Source organism: Anser anser, assembly GCF_964211835.1.
Source record: "Anser anser genome assembly, chromosome: 20".
Taxonomy (NCBI): Eukaryota; Metazoa; Chordata; class Aves; order Anseriformes; family Anatidae; genus Anser; species Anser anser.
In genome coordinates this window covers 8,138,455-8,153,008 of record NC_139741.1, presented here as the reverse complement: position 1 = coordinate 8,153,008, position 14,554 = coordinate 8,138,455, and the positions used below count along the sequence as shown (strand labels likewise).

Genomic DNA, 14,554 nt, shown 5'->3' with positions numbered 1-14,554 from the left:
GCTTAAAGGCTGCTTCTCATGAAATGATTATGGGATGCTTTTTAAGCTGCCTGTGCAAGGCGTCTCTGCCTGGCAAATGAAGCTGTTTGCCTTTGAAAGGCCAGTGTTCCCTGTTGTTGGAGCCCCGTGGGCATTCCGGCAGCATCCCGAAGGTGCCAGCCAAGGCAGGCACGTGTGTCGTGAGGAGGGCGACTCCACTGAATGAAAATAAATGCATGAGGCAGTTCAAAAATCTGCAGAAAAGCTAAAAAAACAAACGAAAAAAAAAAAAAAACCTGTCCCTGTGGAGCAAGATAACGGTCCCAGAAACGGCAGCAATAGCAGCAGGACAAGTGGGAAGTCTCGTGGTCCCGTTGGCACTCCAGAGAACAACCAGAGAAGGCGGGGTTTGCTCACTGCTAATTACTGCTAGCCGTAAGTGCTGCGAGTACTCTCCTGCTGCGTGCTCAGTGGGAAGAGGCAGGGGATGGAGGGTGCTGAGAGAAACCAGAGCAACCTGTGCTGATACGAGATGGCTGAGTAATGCGGCGCTGCTGCCCACCGCCACGGCTCTAAGCGGGGCCACTGCGTGCTTCGGGGAGGGCGTTCTGCCAGGAGCTCTTCAGAGGTGCAGCAAATCCCTTAGTAATTTGTGAGGAAAGAGCTCTCCCAGCAGGTAATGGCAGAGAGTTTTCCTGACACCACTTCTGGCTACACCCTACACGCCTGGCGCCAGGACCTTTAGTGGGAGCGGGCTGTGCTTTTTCGGATATGGATGCAGCCCTAGTGTGGTGCTGGGTGTTATTGGCTTTTGCAGGGCAGGAGCTGAGTGACATTAAGTGTCTGCTTTAGTTTGTAGAAGGGGGCAGAGGACGGCCTCCAGCTGGCTCCCAAAGCGTTGTTCCCATCACCGCTGCTGTCATGCTCCCTGTGGTTTTGTACCCCAGCTTTTCGGTAGCTGAGATGTCAGGGGCTGCAGAGGAACGCTCCCCTTCCCAGGGAGCAAAGGGGCCCAGGCTGGGGCTAGGAGACCTCAAACATCTTCATTGTTTTTCAGCAAGTTGCTTCATATCCTAGCATTGCTACCAAGCAGTACTTGCTAAAACCCCAGTAATTGCTGCCAAAGGACCAGAAAAACACCCAGGGCTGGGGCAAGTCCCCATTTAACCCCCCTGCTCAGACACACAAACTCACATGCCCTACAAGCCTCAACTCATGCCAATAAATCCTCTGCAATTGTACCTGCCAGGGAGCATTTACCTCTCTGATAGCGGTGTAGCTGTGCTGCTGATTGACACAGCTGAAATGGAGCAATGTGTTCTTACAGCATCTCGTTTGGTATCAGCAATTTAGCAGAAATATCACACCAAACACCCTTCCCGGAGGTACTGAACGAGGCAGGACTCAAACCAGCAAGGGCTGACACCGGGAACAGCAGAAGTGTGGTTGGTAAATTAGCACCCGCCGTCTCCCTGCGTGGAGCTGGCAGGAGGTGGGGATATTTGTCTTTGAAGAGATGAATATTTTCATTTTGCATCCCCTGGTGTCCTTGTCATGTGGGAAGAAAGAAAGGTGAGGGAGATAAATTGATTTAGCAGGTTTGGGAATGGATGTGTTTTTATAGGTGCTAAAAAATGAATAAGCCTAGTTCTCTCTTCTGTGATTCATTCATGGTTTGATTTCCTTCCTTGCAGTGTTTGACCTCCTAAGGAAAGGGTAAGTAGTCCTCCTGGGATCCCTTGTGTTGAAATTTTTGGTGTTCGCTGTTAGCTTCCTGGGTGAAATGGAGATTTCGATCTGCACAGTGGGGCAAACCGCTGCCAGCAGGCAGGTGAGAGGAGACGACCCAGACCCAGCTGCAGTTGCCTTCGCACCATTCCAGCCTGGGGGGATGCGGCGGGTTGTAATGGGCTCGGAGGAAATGCCCTGGTGTCAGGCTTTGCTCCAGAACATAAATGTGGTGCCACATCCCTATTAGATGCCTGGGAGAAAAGCTTTTTTAGGGCATACTGTACTGGGGTAGCAGCCCAATCTTCCTCTGATGTAGGGCTAGGAAGTTCCAACAACATTCACTTGCCGCCTGCTGCCTTACTTTACCCCCAGCATGACTCTGTCACGGGAGGCTATTTTGGTAGCACATTTCCATAGCAGGAGCAGGGACACGGCAGTGGGAGTCTCCTCACCGCTTTCTGCTGCACCTGGGCTGGGTCTGCAGCTCTGCAGTCACAGCAAGGTTGGGATCGCTGAGCGTAGGGTGGGGGAGATTCCCCAAGGGCTTATTTCTCTCTCCAGCCCTGTGAACAAGGCTCCCGCACGCTGCCAGCTCCGGCAGGTTGCTGGTGAGAGGCTCCCAGTGACCTGGTGACCAGGCTGATGACTCTCCTGGAGGAGAGGGGGAGAAAAAACCTCCTGTGATCAGCCGAGGCCGGGACCAGGGAAGGTGCTGCCTGGCCGAGCGCAGCCTGCCCACCCCTAGCAGAAGGCAATTAGACCCCATTAGCGGCTCTGCCAGTCCTGCCGCTCACATTACCGGCAGAAAAATGTGCATGAGGAGGGAGGGGAGGCAGTGGTTAGAGAACTGCAAATTGGAGATGGTCGTCTACCAAACGGCAGCAGGGGGGAAGAGAGGAATGCTGCCTGCAGGTTTTTCTGCTGCTTGCCGAGGGGAAGAGCCCCGGAGCCTGGTTTTGGTGATGGGTTGTTCTTGGCCAGGGTTTGATGTGCAAGGGCGGTGTCTCAGGAGCGCTCGCTTAAATCTAGCCTGCTCAGTGGGCATGTGTCCAAATGCGAGGTCCGGGGTAAAGCTGCTGAGCAGAATTAACCCCACAGTGCAGTGAAGCCCTTAGCTCCTGCTGTTCGTCTGCTGGGGAGCAGAAGATGCTGACCGGCTCGTACAGCCTCTTTGCCCTCAGCTTTCTGTGGGTCAGGCAGAAGAGGGGCTTCTAGAGGAGAGGATGTGCACCTCTGAGCAGTGGGCACGCCCCAAGGGAAGGGGAGAAGCTGTTAACCAGCAGTTAATCCTGGCAGTAGTGAGGACCTCGTGGCTCACGCTGATGCGGGGCTGTGCAAAGCCACCGCTCACCCCTAGCCCAGCTCGCTAGTCCGTGTGTCACAGCATCCAGAACGGATGGCTACACCTCTGCTCTGGGTCACTGCACTGCTCTAAAGGAGCTGTAGCTGTGACATTCCCAGGGCATCTAGCTCCTGGTGCTGTCGGCAGGGATTAGGGGTCACTACGAACCTCAGCCCCTAGAGAAGGAGGCCGAAGCACTCAGTGCTGGTGGAAGCAGGTCCCCTCGGTAGCGCAGTGTGGGGGAAAATCCCAATGGCCCCTCCGAGTCCCAGGAACCCTCGGAGCTCCCTAAGGGCCTGAAGTGGAGGCACCTCTCCTGGACCTTGATCCTGGACCTGCTGGGAGCCCGTCCCTCAGCGGTGGGGCCGCAGTGATGCAGAGTGACGTGAGAACCCGTATCCATTGCCATTTACAAAGCACTGAGTTCCCTCCCTCTTTCCAACAGGCCTGTCATGGAGGTACCAAGCGAGCAGCCGTTCAGCGAGGACCAGGCCCGGCTCTACTTCCGAGACATCGTCCTGGGCATCGAGTACTGTGAGTACCACCACCACTGACAGCGCTTCACAGAGCGTGTGGGTCAGCCTCCTGTTTGCCTGGAGAGAAACCTCTCAGCACCAGTGGGCTGTCAAACGAGCCAGCAATGTCCCCTCTAATTGTACGTGACAGCTGGTGGCCCTGCTCAGCTCGGGTTTATCAGGCTGTATCGCTGATGCCGGGAGCAGGCACTCCTTGGAAGGGACATTAGGAAAACAGTGGCTTGCTTTTTTCCTCTTTTTATCTCTTCTTGGAGAGAGTCTTTGAAAGCAATAGCAGTGCTAGGAAAGAGGCATTTGTAGTGACCTGGACTGAGTCAGTAGCTTCAGCTGGAACAAATCAATAAATTGTGGGGTTTGTGTCTGGGCTTCTCTTGTGACCTGTGCCTGCAGTGGGAGGACGCCCATTAAGTTGCCGGGAGCTTTCTTTTCTATAAGATAGGCCTCTGCAAGTAGCACGTGCAGCAGAGCTGGGCAGTTATGGGTGCAGGACACATCCGTACCACCCAGGGGGTTGTGGGCCACAGGGCGTAGGTGGCTTTCCACAGTGTTCAGTGATCTCACCATTGACCGGTTTCTCTGAACATCGGTGGACTAAAGAATTGGCTGTGGTTGGATGGCTGAATGTGAGGAGGAAGAGCCAATACAGCTTTTTCAGAGGGAATTCTTGCCTCTCAGACCTGTTAGTTTCCCAGAGGAGTCAGCACAAATGTAGATGAGGTGATCTTGTCACTACAATACACTTGAATTACCAAGCAGCTTTAGGAGCTTCTGTTAACAGATCCGGTCAGAAGAAACTAAGTCCTCTTGGCTGGCTGACCTCTTATGGATTAATGACTAGACAAATGATCAGGAAAGTAGGTGGACAGCGGAGAAAGGTCACCAGTGCAGTTAAACCTGAATCTGTAACGTGGCCTGGGTTGTTCAATATGTTCCTAATGACCAGAAATAGGATGGAGTGCAATACGGGAGGCTGGTGACGATACCTCATCGTTAAGGATAGTCATTATTAGAGCTAACTGGCAGGAAGATGCCGTGATAGTGAGTGCTGGTATGGTAAAATGGCAGATAAAAATCCATGTTGCTGAATGCAAGGTAATGTATGAGGGAGAGAAACAGCACTAAAAATATGTACGTCGTGACGGGCTCTAAATGAGCTGTTCTCACTCGGTCTTCATTCTGGAGAGTTCTCTTGAAAATGCCAGCCCATTACTTAGTGACAGTCAACAGAGCTTACAGGGTTTGGGGAATTATTGGGAATGAAATAAAGAAGAAAACAGAAAATATCATTATGCAGTTGTTTGGATCTGTAAGAGCTCTTAGATACGAGCAGGGAATATCTTGAATGCTGTGTACAGTTGTGCTCAGCCTGTCTCACAAACCGCTCTCTAGAGCTGAGAATAGCACAGAAAGGGTGATCGGGATGATCCCGTACAGAGGGGTGAGATTAAAGCTCCTCAGTTTTGATAATTATCACAGGATACGTACGGCAGAGGCATATAAAATCCTGTGTGTCAGGGAAGAGGTGAACACGGAATGAATCTTCTCTGACGGAAGAACCGAGGGGTAGCAAACAAAATAATTAGGTAGGAAGTTGAAAACAGAAGGAATTACTCCTTCATACAGCGGGTAATTAAACCGTGACATTTATTGCTAGATGAGATGGCAAGTGCCAGAACGGAATGGGCTCAGAAAAGATGAGACAACTCCGTAGAAGAAAGGAGAATCGAGGGCTGTTATATAGGAGAATGCAGGCAGTTTGCCACTGGGAACGCGGGTACCGTACGCTTTGCATCTGTCTTCATAATGCTTTTCTCCCAGCTACTGACCCTGGCAGGAGACAGGGTGTTGGGGTGGGTGGGCCCCTGCTTGAGGGGGCTGCATCCTCAGCTCTGCTCCAGCAGCTTTACTACACCATGCACGGGTTATTGCTGCGCTGACCTGACAGCAGGGGTAATTGTGCTGTGCCCAGTTCCCTGAGGCTGCTCTAGGTTAGCTTGGCACCTCTCAGACATGGCGACTGAAAAATCTGGCTTACTTTGACAGTGCGGGTGCATGATTTTGGAGGCAAATCTGAAGTCAGGGCAGCTAGCAGGGAGGGACAAGGCCATTTAATCAAGCAGTTGTCATCCCCAGTCAAGGAGCAGCATGCGAAGCGTGAAAGGTCAGCCGTTTGCGAGACGGAGAGCTGTGCTGCATCCCAGTGTGGTTCAAGGCGAGAGGTTTTTTAGCTGGCTCAACCTCAGTAAATACTTGTTTCTCTCACAAATAGGAGGGAATTATTTCAAATGTGCTTTCAAAGAGCCAGCATGCAGCTGCGTCGAACATAAAAGGAACAGTTTGTGCTGCAGTAGTGCCTTGGGCCATGTCTGCCTTCGTTCTGCCAAATCTCAGGTGGCCCCTGCAAGCTCAGCAGTTCCCCAGAGTCGGAGTGAGCCCCTCGCTTTCCCAAGGCTTTCATTAAAGTGTTCAGCAGGTTTCAAACACCTGCAGAGAACAAGAGGAGCATGATGGACCTTGCCAAAGCAGAGGAGGGTGGTTTGCAGTACGCTGGTCCATTCCCACACCGAGATGCAACATCACCTCATTTTGTTTGTCTGATCTCACCGGGAGGGGACCAGCCGGGGGGTGGGAATGCAGTCGCTGCTCTTCTGTGACTGTCCAGAAGCTTCCATGTGCTGAAAGCTGCCATAAGCAGTCTGGTCACCCCAGGAAGTCAGCGGAAATGTATATGTGAATGGGAATGGGAAGCTCAGGACTGCTTTGCAGTAGAGTTTGAAGGGCAAAGACTGCAGCTTTTTTATTCTCATCAGTATTCACACTGTAGCAGAACCTGTGCGCCTCAGCAGGGAGATCCAGGCTCTGCTGTGCTGGATGCTGCTGGTGCCTGCAGCAGGCACCGGAAGAAAGTTTAGTTCAGAAGACAAGCCAAAAAAAGTTTGTGTTTCCTTCGGCAGAGAGGATGGATCTGGGCAATAAATTATAGGATGCCCAAGCAGTCACAGCAACAGGAACAATGGGATGCTTCATTTTGGGCTATTGAGTAAGCACTTATTTTATTAGCAAATGAAAGTTAAAAATGGTGTTGTGTCAGAACTGCTGGGTAAATGCATGGCAATTATTATGTAATTACAGGGGGAAAGTGCACCGTTTGTGCACGCTGAAGGAGAAGTGTTGCCAGGCAATCTAGAGATTGCAAGGTAATTTTAATGTAAGCATACATAATTGTTAGGTAATTTGGGAGAGTCGATAACCATGCAGCTGCTAGAAGCTCGCGGTCGTCACAGCAGCAAACGCATCCTTGCTGGCTGGGCTTTATTAAATTAGAAGCTGCAAAGTGGCTTCCTGTCGGAGCCTGCGTTAATCCAGGCCGTGTGCGGTGCAGGGAAGTGGCTGCAGAGGCCACGCAGGTGGGAAGTGTGCGCTGGACTTCAAAACTACAGGGGGTGGCGCACAGTCACCGCGTGTCTGTGGGGAGCGGGCTTCTCATGATGCTCGCCTGTGCGTTCAGCAGCCCTGGGGAGAAGCGTTTGGAGGGAGACTGGTCAGCGTGATGAGAGCAGGTGGAAAGGCTGCCGTAGGCTAATAGGCAGGGAGGGATGCCCCGAGCAGCGTCATGCTTCTTGGGAAAGCCCCTCAGCCTGGGTGGCACGGTGCCACCTTGCTTTATCAGCTGCTTTTCTCTGGGTTTCTATTTTTAGTAAGTTTGATGCTAGGAAGTGCACTCTGGTTATAAACACGGTCTCAGCCTCATCGAATGATCAAGAAAGAGAGGCAAGAGACAAGGTCTGAGAGGAGGGGCGGTGTGCCCGCATCAGAGTATCCCTTCCTCTGGTCCCTAAACTGCTGGGAAAAGTTTTTAAGCTGAAGTGTGGTAACATTACCAGTTCACCTGTTGTGTTTGTGTGTGTGTCTTAAACCTGTGCTCTGTGCAGGCTGCTTCAGGAGTCATTTAGGCACATGCACACTTAATTCACATCCTAGTGAAACGGGCCCAGAGGAGAAAGTGCTTCTCCTCCTGCTTGCAAGACTTTCCCAGTACCAATGGTGTTGAATGCATCCGCACGAAGTGTGGAGGCAGTGTGTTGTAAGTGCCCCTGGAGTGGTAATTTAAGAACGTACTTAAGTGTTTTGGGTAGAAAAGTTTTGCTGGATTATCCGTGTCATTAAGTAAAGCATGTGCCTAAGTGGCTCTGAATTGTGGATACGTGCAGTTACCTCCCTTCCCTCTTGTAAATTGCCTCTCGTAATGCTTATCTGGGGTTATTTAAGCTTCAGTCTCCCTCCTGGAAAGGCAAATATCGCTTTCCCAATGACACTCAGCAGGAATGGATGTGCTGGGAGGTGAGGAGTCACTGGAGGAGTCAGCAGCCACGGCAGGAGTCAATCCCAAAAGCTTCACGGTGAGTGGGATGCTCTCTGCAGGGCCGGGCAGCTGTACAGGGTCAGCCGAGGTGCCTTGCAGCCAGACCCGCGCTCAGCCAGGCAGGCGTACGGCTGGGCTTCGGCACCCGTGGCTCAGGCATTTCCTCGGCCAGAGATCGTCTTTTTATCTAATAGCCTCTGATGTTTTTTTCCACTAATGAGTTCAGTCCCTTTTTAAGCTTGTGTAAATCTCCAGCATCTGCTACCTGTTTACATGTGGGAAGCAGTCCCTTTCTGGGTCTGAGTCTGGTCCTGCAGGTTTCAGCTGATGTCGGGAGTGAACAGAAACAATCTCACCCTGCCCATGCCTCCCCGGTTTTATAGACCTCCATCACATCTTACATCACGGGTGTCTTTTTGGGGCTGCAGAGTCTTTATCTGTACCATTGTTGCAAAACCAAGTGACCTTCCATCCCTTGAGCATCCATTAGGAAAAGCTAGCGATCCTGAGCCCCCCAGGCCTTATTAATGACGGCACTACAGTATTTCAGAGATGTTTTCTACAGTAAACGTGGCTGAAAATACTAACTGTAGGAGTTCATATCTCCCTCCCGCCATTAAAGCCTACAGTTTTCTGGACAAAGACAGGTGTTCTGCTGTGCTCTGCTTACTCTTTTGCTCCTGATATCTTGGCGGTGGTGAAATCCAAATACAGGTTGGACTTCTTGAAGGCAGTGAAGTTTCCTTCTGGACTAACTCAGGGTGACTGGTATTTAATAACTGCACGGTAAATGCGTTTGCTGAAGTGCCGGCGTGTTTGGCGTGACACCGCTGTGCTCTGGCAGGTGACCAGTGGAAGGCGGTACCAGGTGAAGCGTGTAACGGGAGGGTTTTCTGCCATTGTTAGGCTGCTGTCTGTTGGCAAGAAGTGTTTTTCTTGTTGTGAGCAGACAGTTGGTTCAACACGAGGAGCAGACACCCGAAACTCTTCTCCAGCGGTGGGAGATGGACGCTGAGCTGCAGGAGAGGCACGGGGGAGAAGCCTCTCCCAGGAGAAGTGATGAGGGGTATGCCAGGGGTATCCCAGTTTGGGTTCAGGACTGGGACAGGAGTAGTTTTATTTAGTAAGAGCCTTTTGTTTAGTAAGGCATAAGAATAAGCAAACAAAAGGTCTGTCTGAGCCCAGCCCTGACAATAGCCAGGAGCAGCCACTTAGCACAGAGCAAGCACGCAAGCTTGACCCAGGGGAAAACCCTGCTGACTCGCATAGTCAAGATGAAGTACAGAGGCCATCCCTTCTGCTATTTAGCTGCAAGCTCATTACTTTGTCTGGCTCATGAGAAGCTGAAGCAATTGCTGTCAGCGTGGCTGAAGGGAAGAAAAAAATATTTTCTCCCACGTTCTGTAGAAAAAGCACAATTTCCCTACTGCGACTGTGCCTGGGGAAGCTAAGGGTAGCAGTTCTGGTCCTGTGTGCAGAGGAATGCTTGTCTCACCTCTATGAGCTACTGGGTTCAAGGGAGGGTTGCATGCACAGCTAGAGGCATCGGGAAGTTACCTTTCCGGGATCAGTTCTCTGCTGCACACCCATACAAATGCCTGGGAAGCTCCAGTCCCAGTGTGCTAGGCCTGGAGCAGTAACGAGATGCCTGACACGCTGATCAAAGCCACCTGTCCTGAGATAAGACTTTAATCTACTCAATCATCAATCTGTGAGTATAATTTCCGTTATCTTAAAAGGAAAGTTAAGCAAATAAATCAACAGCCAAGCCAGCACAGGCTTGTCTCTTGTGAAGGATATCGACTGCAACATGAGCCAGAGGTAGGGGCTATCAGGCAGCAGTGGTGTAGGTGGATTTGGTCTGTTTGGCTCTTGGCAGGGGTGAGCTCCTCAGCCCTTGTGTTGGCAAGGCTCAGCAGAGATTTGTTCCATCACAAATCCGTGATGGAGCTCAGGTGGGTTCCAAAATGTTGTGCTCTCCTGTGACTTCCAGCGAGCTGCTTAACCCAGCTGTGCCTCCTTCCGTGTGTGAGCTGGGGACCTTCTCCCTCCCCGTTCCTGCGTGGTGCCTCCACAGGTTGGTCCCCCCTTCGTATGCAGCGTGTCGAGGGGGAGCTTCTGACTGCAGCTCCGGCTGCAGGGTGCTGGGTGTTGTGAGTGACACCACCAGGAGGGGGACTGGTTTGTGTTTTGTCATGGACAGGGGACAAACAAACAACAACCTTTTAATATAAGTGTTGTTGATACATGCTTGATGGGGACTGTGTGTAAGAGTAATTAGCTGGTGGAGAAGATCAGAGATGTGCTAGAACCTTTTGTGAAGGTTGGGCAATTTGTTATTTGATGCAGTTACATAAACAGTTGTGCTTGGGGTTAGCAGCAGCCCAGGGTACAGGCTCTGCGGAGTGTTTTGGCGTGACTCACTGCACGTACCCTGCTTGTGACGTTCCCAGGGGTCCCTTGAACACTGGCACGTGTGTAGCCACAGCAGGAAGCTGCATGTGTCCTCTGTGACCATGGCGTGCTCATGTGGTTAGAGGAGAGGTGTAGAAGGCAGCCTGAGTGACTCCGTAACACGCTGTCCCAGCTGGGAAGGCTGGGCATCCCTCCCTCAAACCAGTAAGGCAGTGGGACTCATCCTTCCAGCGGGCTCTACTGAAAGGCCTTGGCCAGCAACACATTCAAGTGACAGAGGATGGATGGACGCAGCAAGAGGACAGTGGCAAAGTGGTGAATAGAGAAAATCAGAGCCAGGATCCTCACCTTAGCCCCCGGACAAGACCCCTGAAATGAGCTGAGCGGGGGAAGGAAACAGCCCACTGCATCCATTCCCCTGGCTCAGTGCGGAGCACTGCAGACAAGCAGAGAGGCTTGCCTCAAAGAGCAGCCTCTGGTATAGACTCTGGATGGTGGTGCAGCAGTTTCCTTGGGAGGGTGTTAAATCATTTCTTTGCTACAGGAGTGATGTGAGCATAATACTAAGCAGATTCTGCAGTAGCACCATATGGGTTGCTTTTGCCCTTGGATGGGAACGGGATTCTGTTTTTAATCAAGTATAATTCAGCATCAGCCTCAGTAAATTGCAGGATGTGTCACTGCATTGCAAAGTTTTATATATATATAATTTTTAAATGGGCTTTTAGCAACTGAGTATGAATGTGCTGGAGCCCTGAGGTTTCCAGAAGGAAATGCAGTGAAAGGCACCTTTTTTAAAAGGGCCAGGGGACAATCTCTTATTTCTCTTTTCACAGAGCTGCTGTCTCTGCTTCCTCCTGGTCTTCCCTGGCTGTTTATAGGCAGGCAGGGCCCAGGTATTTGCTTCTGAAATAAAAGGCCAGCCTGTTTAGTCTCTGAATAGCCTGCGGTATCTGGAAACGAGGAGCATTTTGTGTGTGTTGCAAAAAAAAAAAAAAAAAGCTGGCTTGTCCCACCAAAGGCAGAAAAGGGAGTGAGCAGAAAGAGATGATTTGCTCAGCAGAAAGATTTGCTCGTTCCCTAATGAGCAGTGATGGAGCAGGGTGGCAGAGTGGCAGGAGGCCTGCAGAGAGCCCAGGCAGGGCCACGTGCTGTGCACGCAGATCGGAGCCAGCTGGCCCAGCAGCAGAAATCCTCTCCAAAATCCGCCCTTTTCCCCTGCCCCACCTGCTGTACCACAGCCGCCGAAGGTTTGCCCTCCTGCTGCCTTTTGGTCCAGGTACTGCAGTACCTCCGGCCCACGCGCCGTGGGTTATGGCCGGGAGGCCGCAGGACCTCGGCCCTGCCCAGTGCCTTCTGGAGAGGCCGGGGTGCAGCTGGGTGGTGGGAGCCTCCCGGGGGCAGTGTGCCTGTTAACAGCGGTGATGGCACTCGCAGTGATGGGCTTCTGCGGGATTTTCCTTTTGTTGTTACCAGCCCTGACGAGTGCAGGTTTAGTTCTGCAGGGATGCTCACCCAGTTCAGAAACACATAAGCCTCTGCTTTCCTTTAACACCGTTCCCACATCACCTGCTGGCTTTTCATGGAGGTGATGCTCAGCACGTACCAAACCGTGCCCTAACAGGGCATGTTTTGTAGCCTGGAAGTACAGATTCACTCCCCGGAGGTTCAGCGCCCAGAGCTCTTGCAGGCTGGGAGCCATCTGATGGCAGAGCACAACCAGGCAGCTGCAGCAGCCTCTTGAAGGAATTTTTTCTTGTGGTATAGGACCAAGGTGAGATACCGTGTTTGTGGGGCTGATGAAATTTAGGGAGAAGTGGGTGCAGGCTGGCTGAAACTGTTGGAAGGCTTTGAGTAATGCAGGTGCAGCTGGGGAGGCTTGCAGAGAATCCATCCTGGGACAAGGTCTCCTGCAAGGACCAACCGCAGGTCACAGGCACCTTTTCAGGAAGCCCTGGCTGCTTTTTTAGTGCTTCTGCTTTCCAGGTTAGACTTCTAGGTGCGATTTTGTTACCTTTGAGCTCCCTGGGGCTCTAGGGTTTGGTCAAGTCCAGCTTTAGGCTTGTGTGGCCAGGCTTGCTAACACAAGCTGTGGTGGAAGTGCAGTGCGTGCTCCCTCCCCTGTCGTGCCTGCTCTGTGGGGCTTAGCAGACAGGTATTTCTAATGCGCTTTGGGATCTTTGCCTAGGAGATGCTCTACAAACCCATGGGATTGCTATCCAGATGCAAACAGGCCTGAAATACTGTTAACCTTTCCACGGAAGTGAAGGATGGGTCTAATGAAACCAAATTTAACAGAGTGCTCCAGAATCAGCCTCTGGCCTGAGGGCTCTGTAATATCTTACATTGTTTCATTTTCATTAGGAAGCGGTATTGATTTATTTTTTGAATTGGGTCTGTCAGCACAGCAAGTGCAGGGCATCCTGGAGCTTGGGGAAGTTGGTACAGCGAGCTGCTGACATCTGCTTTTAAGAGCAAAATCAAATCCAGACAACAGCAACGACGGGGACGGTTTCTTCAGTTTGTTGACGTGACTTCAGTGAAGCTCTCTGCTTTCACCAGTTCTGCATCGATTTCAGCTTCGGGAAGGATGCAGACGAGGACCTGCACGTGGGAACTGGTGTATTTTGGCTGTTGGTGTCCCCCTTGTGCATGGTATGTGGCGTGGTGGGGAACAGCAATGGGATGGTCCTTACACCGGCCACATGCAGCCAGCACCCACAGCGCAGAGCGCAGTCGCGCCAGAGCTGCCTTCCGCCTGCTTTGGGACCGTTCCTGTAACACTGCAAGCAAAGAAACCAGTGCGCTGCTGGAACAGGCGTCTTGGGGCAGAACACAGAGTAGCTGGCAGTTCCCTCTTGGAGGAATAGGATCAGCTGAGGGATTCCCAGTTCCCAAGGAAGGAAACAAGGAGAGGTCCTGGGTTGATTTAAAAAAATAATAATAAATGAATTTAAAAAAAAATCCCCAAACTCTCATGGAACAAGTGTAGGTGCAGCAGTACAGTTATCAACAAAGCTGATAATCAAAGCTATGTTCCTTTAAAGCACATTTGGGGGTTTTATTTAGATGTTGAAATTGCTTTTTCTTCCGCACTGTGCCCAATGCAGCCCAGCCTCTGCTTGTTTGTGGCTATGTCAAAACATGTCCTTGATGCCAAGGACCGAGACAAGTGGTGTGCTCCTGGGGTCTGTGGTCCTGCGCTCCAGTGACACTAAACAGCAGTTTTACTGAGGCTGCCTTTCAGCCCTGCTGCTCTTATGTCTGCAAGGGGGGAAAGTTGCTCCCAGACACCTCAGGCTGGTGAAATGAGAGGGTTTACTTGTGCTGGGGGTTGCTTTTCACTCTGTTTTGTCTGACTGTGGCTTTCAGCTGCCCGAAGGTGGCTCAGCGAGCGGTGTGCTCCTCGCAGCGTTGTCCCTTCTGTGCCGTTACTGGCAGTCCGGAGGGCACTGTTAGCGCTTGGGTTTTATTTCTGAGGTGCGTAGCTCTCCCTCTGCAGTTCTGCAGGGATAACGCCACCGTTTCCTCTGCATGCTGTACTGGAAACAGGGATCGCACCGGTTTAATAAGGACCTTTCTGGCCAGACAACCCCAGGCTCCTCTCACGTTGTGGAGCAGCAGTGCCTGTGTCCCCGCAGGGACGTCCCGTGGTGTGGCTGCTCTGCCTTCAGCCAGCCCTGCTGTAAACTGCCGGGGACTTCGAGAATTGTGCTTCAGAGCAGAAAAGGGATTTTAAGTTGCCTTCATCAGGTTACAGCTCCATACCAAATTATTTCCTGGCAGATGTGAGCTGATGCTCTTCATGTTTGTAGGTGTGATGGAGCCTCATTCATTTACAGCAGCTGGTTCTTGGTGCACAATTTCCGTCCCTCTCTCTTCATGGCTCTTACCCTGCACAAGGCAGCCAGACAGCAGAGAGGATGTGTGGGTAGCTCAAGTTTTTCAGGCCAGCTGGCACGAGACCTGCATTGCTGTCACTCACGCTGCACGGCGAAGCAGCGTGCTGTGGGTTGGGTTGGGCCCTGCTCCCTGCATCGCCGTTCCTAACCCGGCCACCACTTCCCCTCTGTGCCCATGGCCTTCCCATCGCAGTTTGCTGCTCTTTAAATCGTGTGCCGGGGTTACTGACGCTGCATTGCAGAGCCCTGGGACGTGTCAGGCTGACTTCTGTAAGCACAGCCTGGG

At 51.8% G+C, this 14,554-nt stretch overlaps 1 protein-coding gene across 5 annotated transcripts in view; it reads left to right on the top strand.

Annotated features, from left to right (window-relative positions):
- The window catches only part of CAMKK1 (calcium/calmodulin dependent protein kinase kinase 1), a 93,974-nt gene that overhangs the window by 58,927 nt on the left and 20,493 nt on the right, over positions 1–14,554 (top strand). For all 5 annotated transcript variants that reach the window (XM_083806031.1, XM_083806032.1, XM_083806035.1 and 2 more), the window contains 2 exons: positions 1,674–1,695; positions 3,498–3,586. In XM_083806031.1, coding sequence (XP_083662157.1) covers positions 1,674–1,695; positions 3,498–3,586 — 111 coding nt within the window. The remainder of the gene's footprint in view (positions 1–1,673; positions 1,696–3,497; positions 3,587–14,554) is intronic.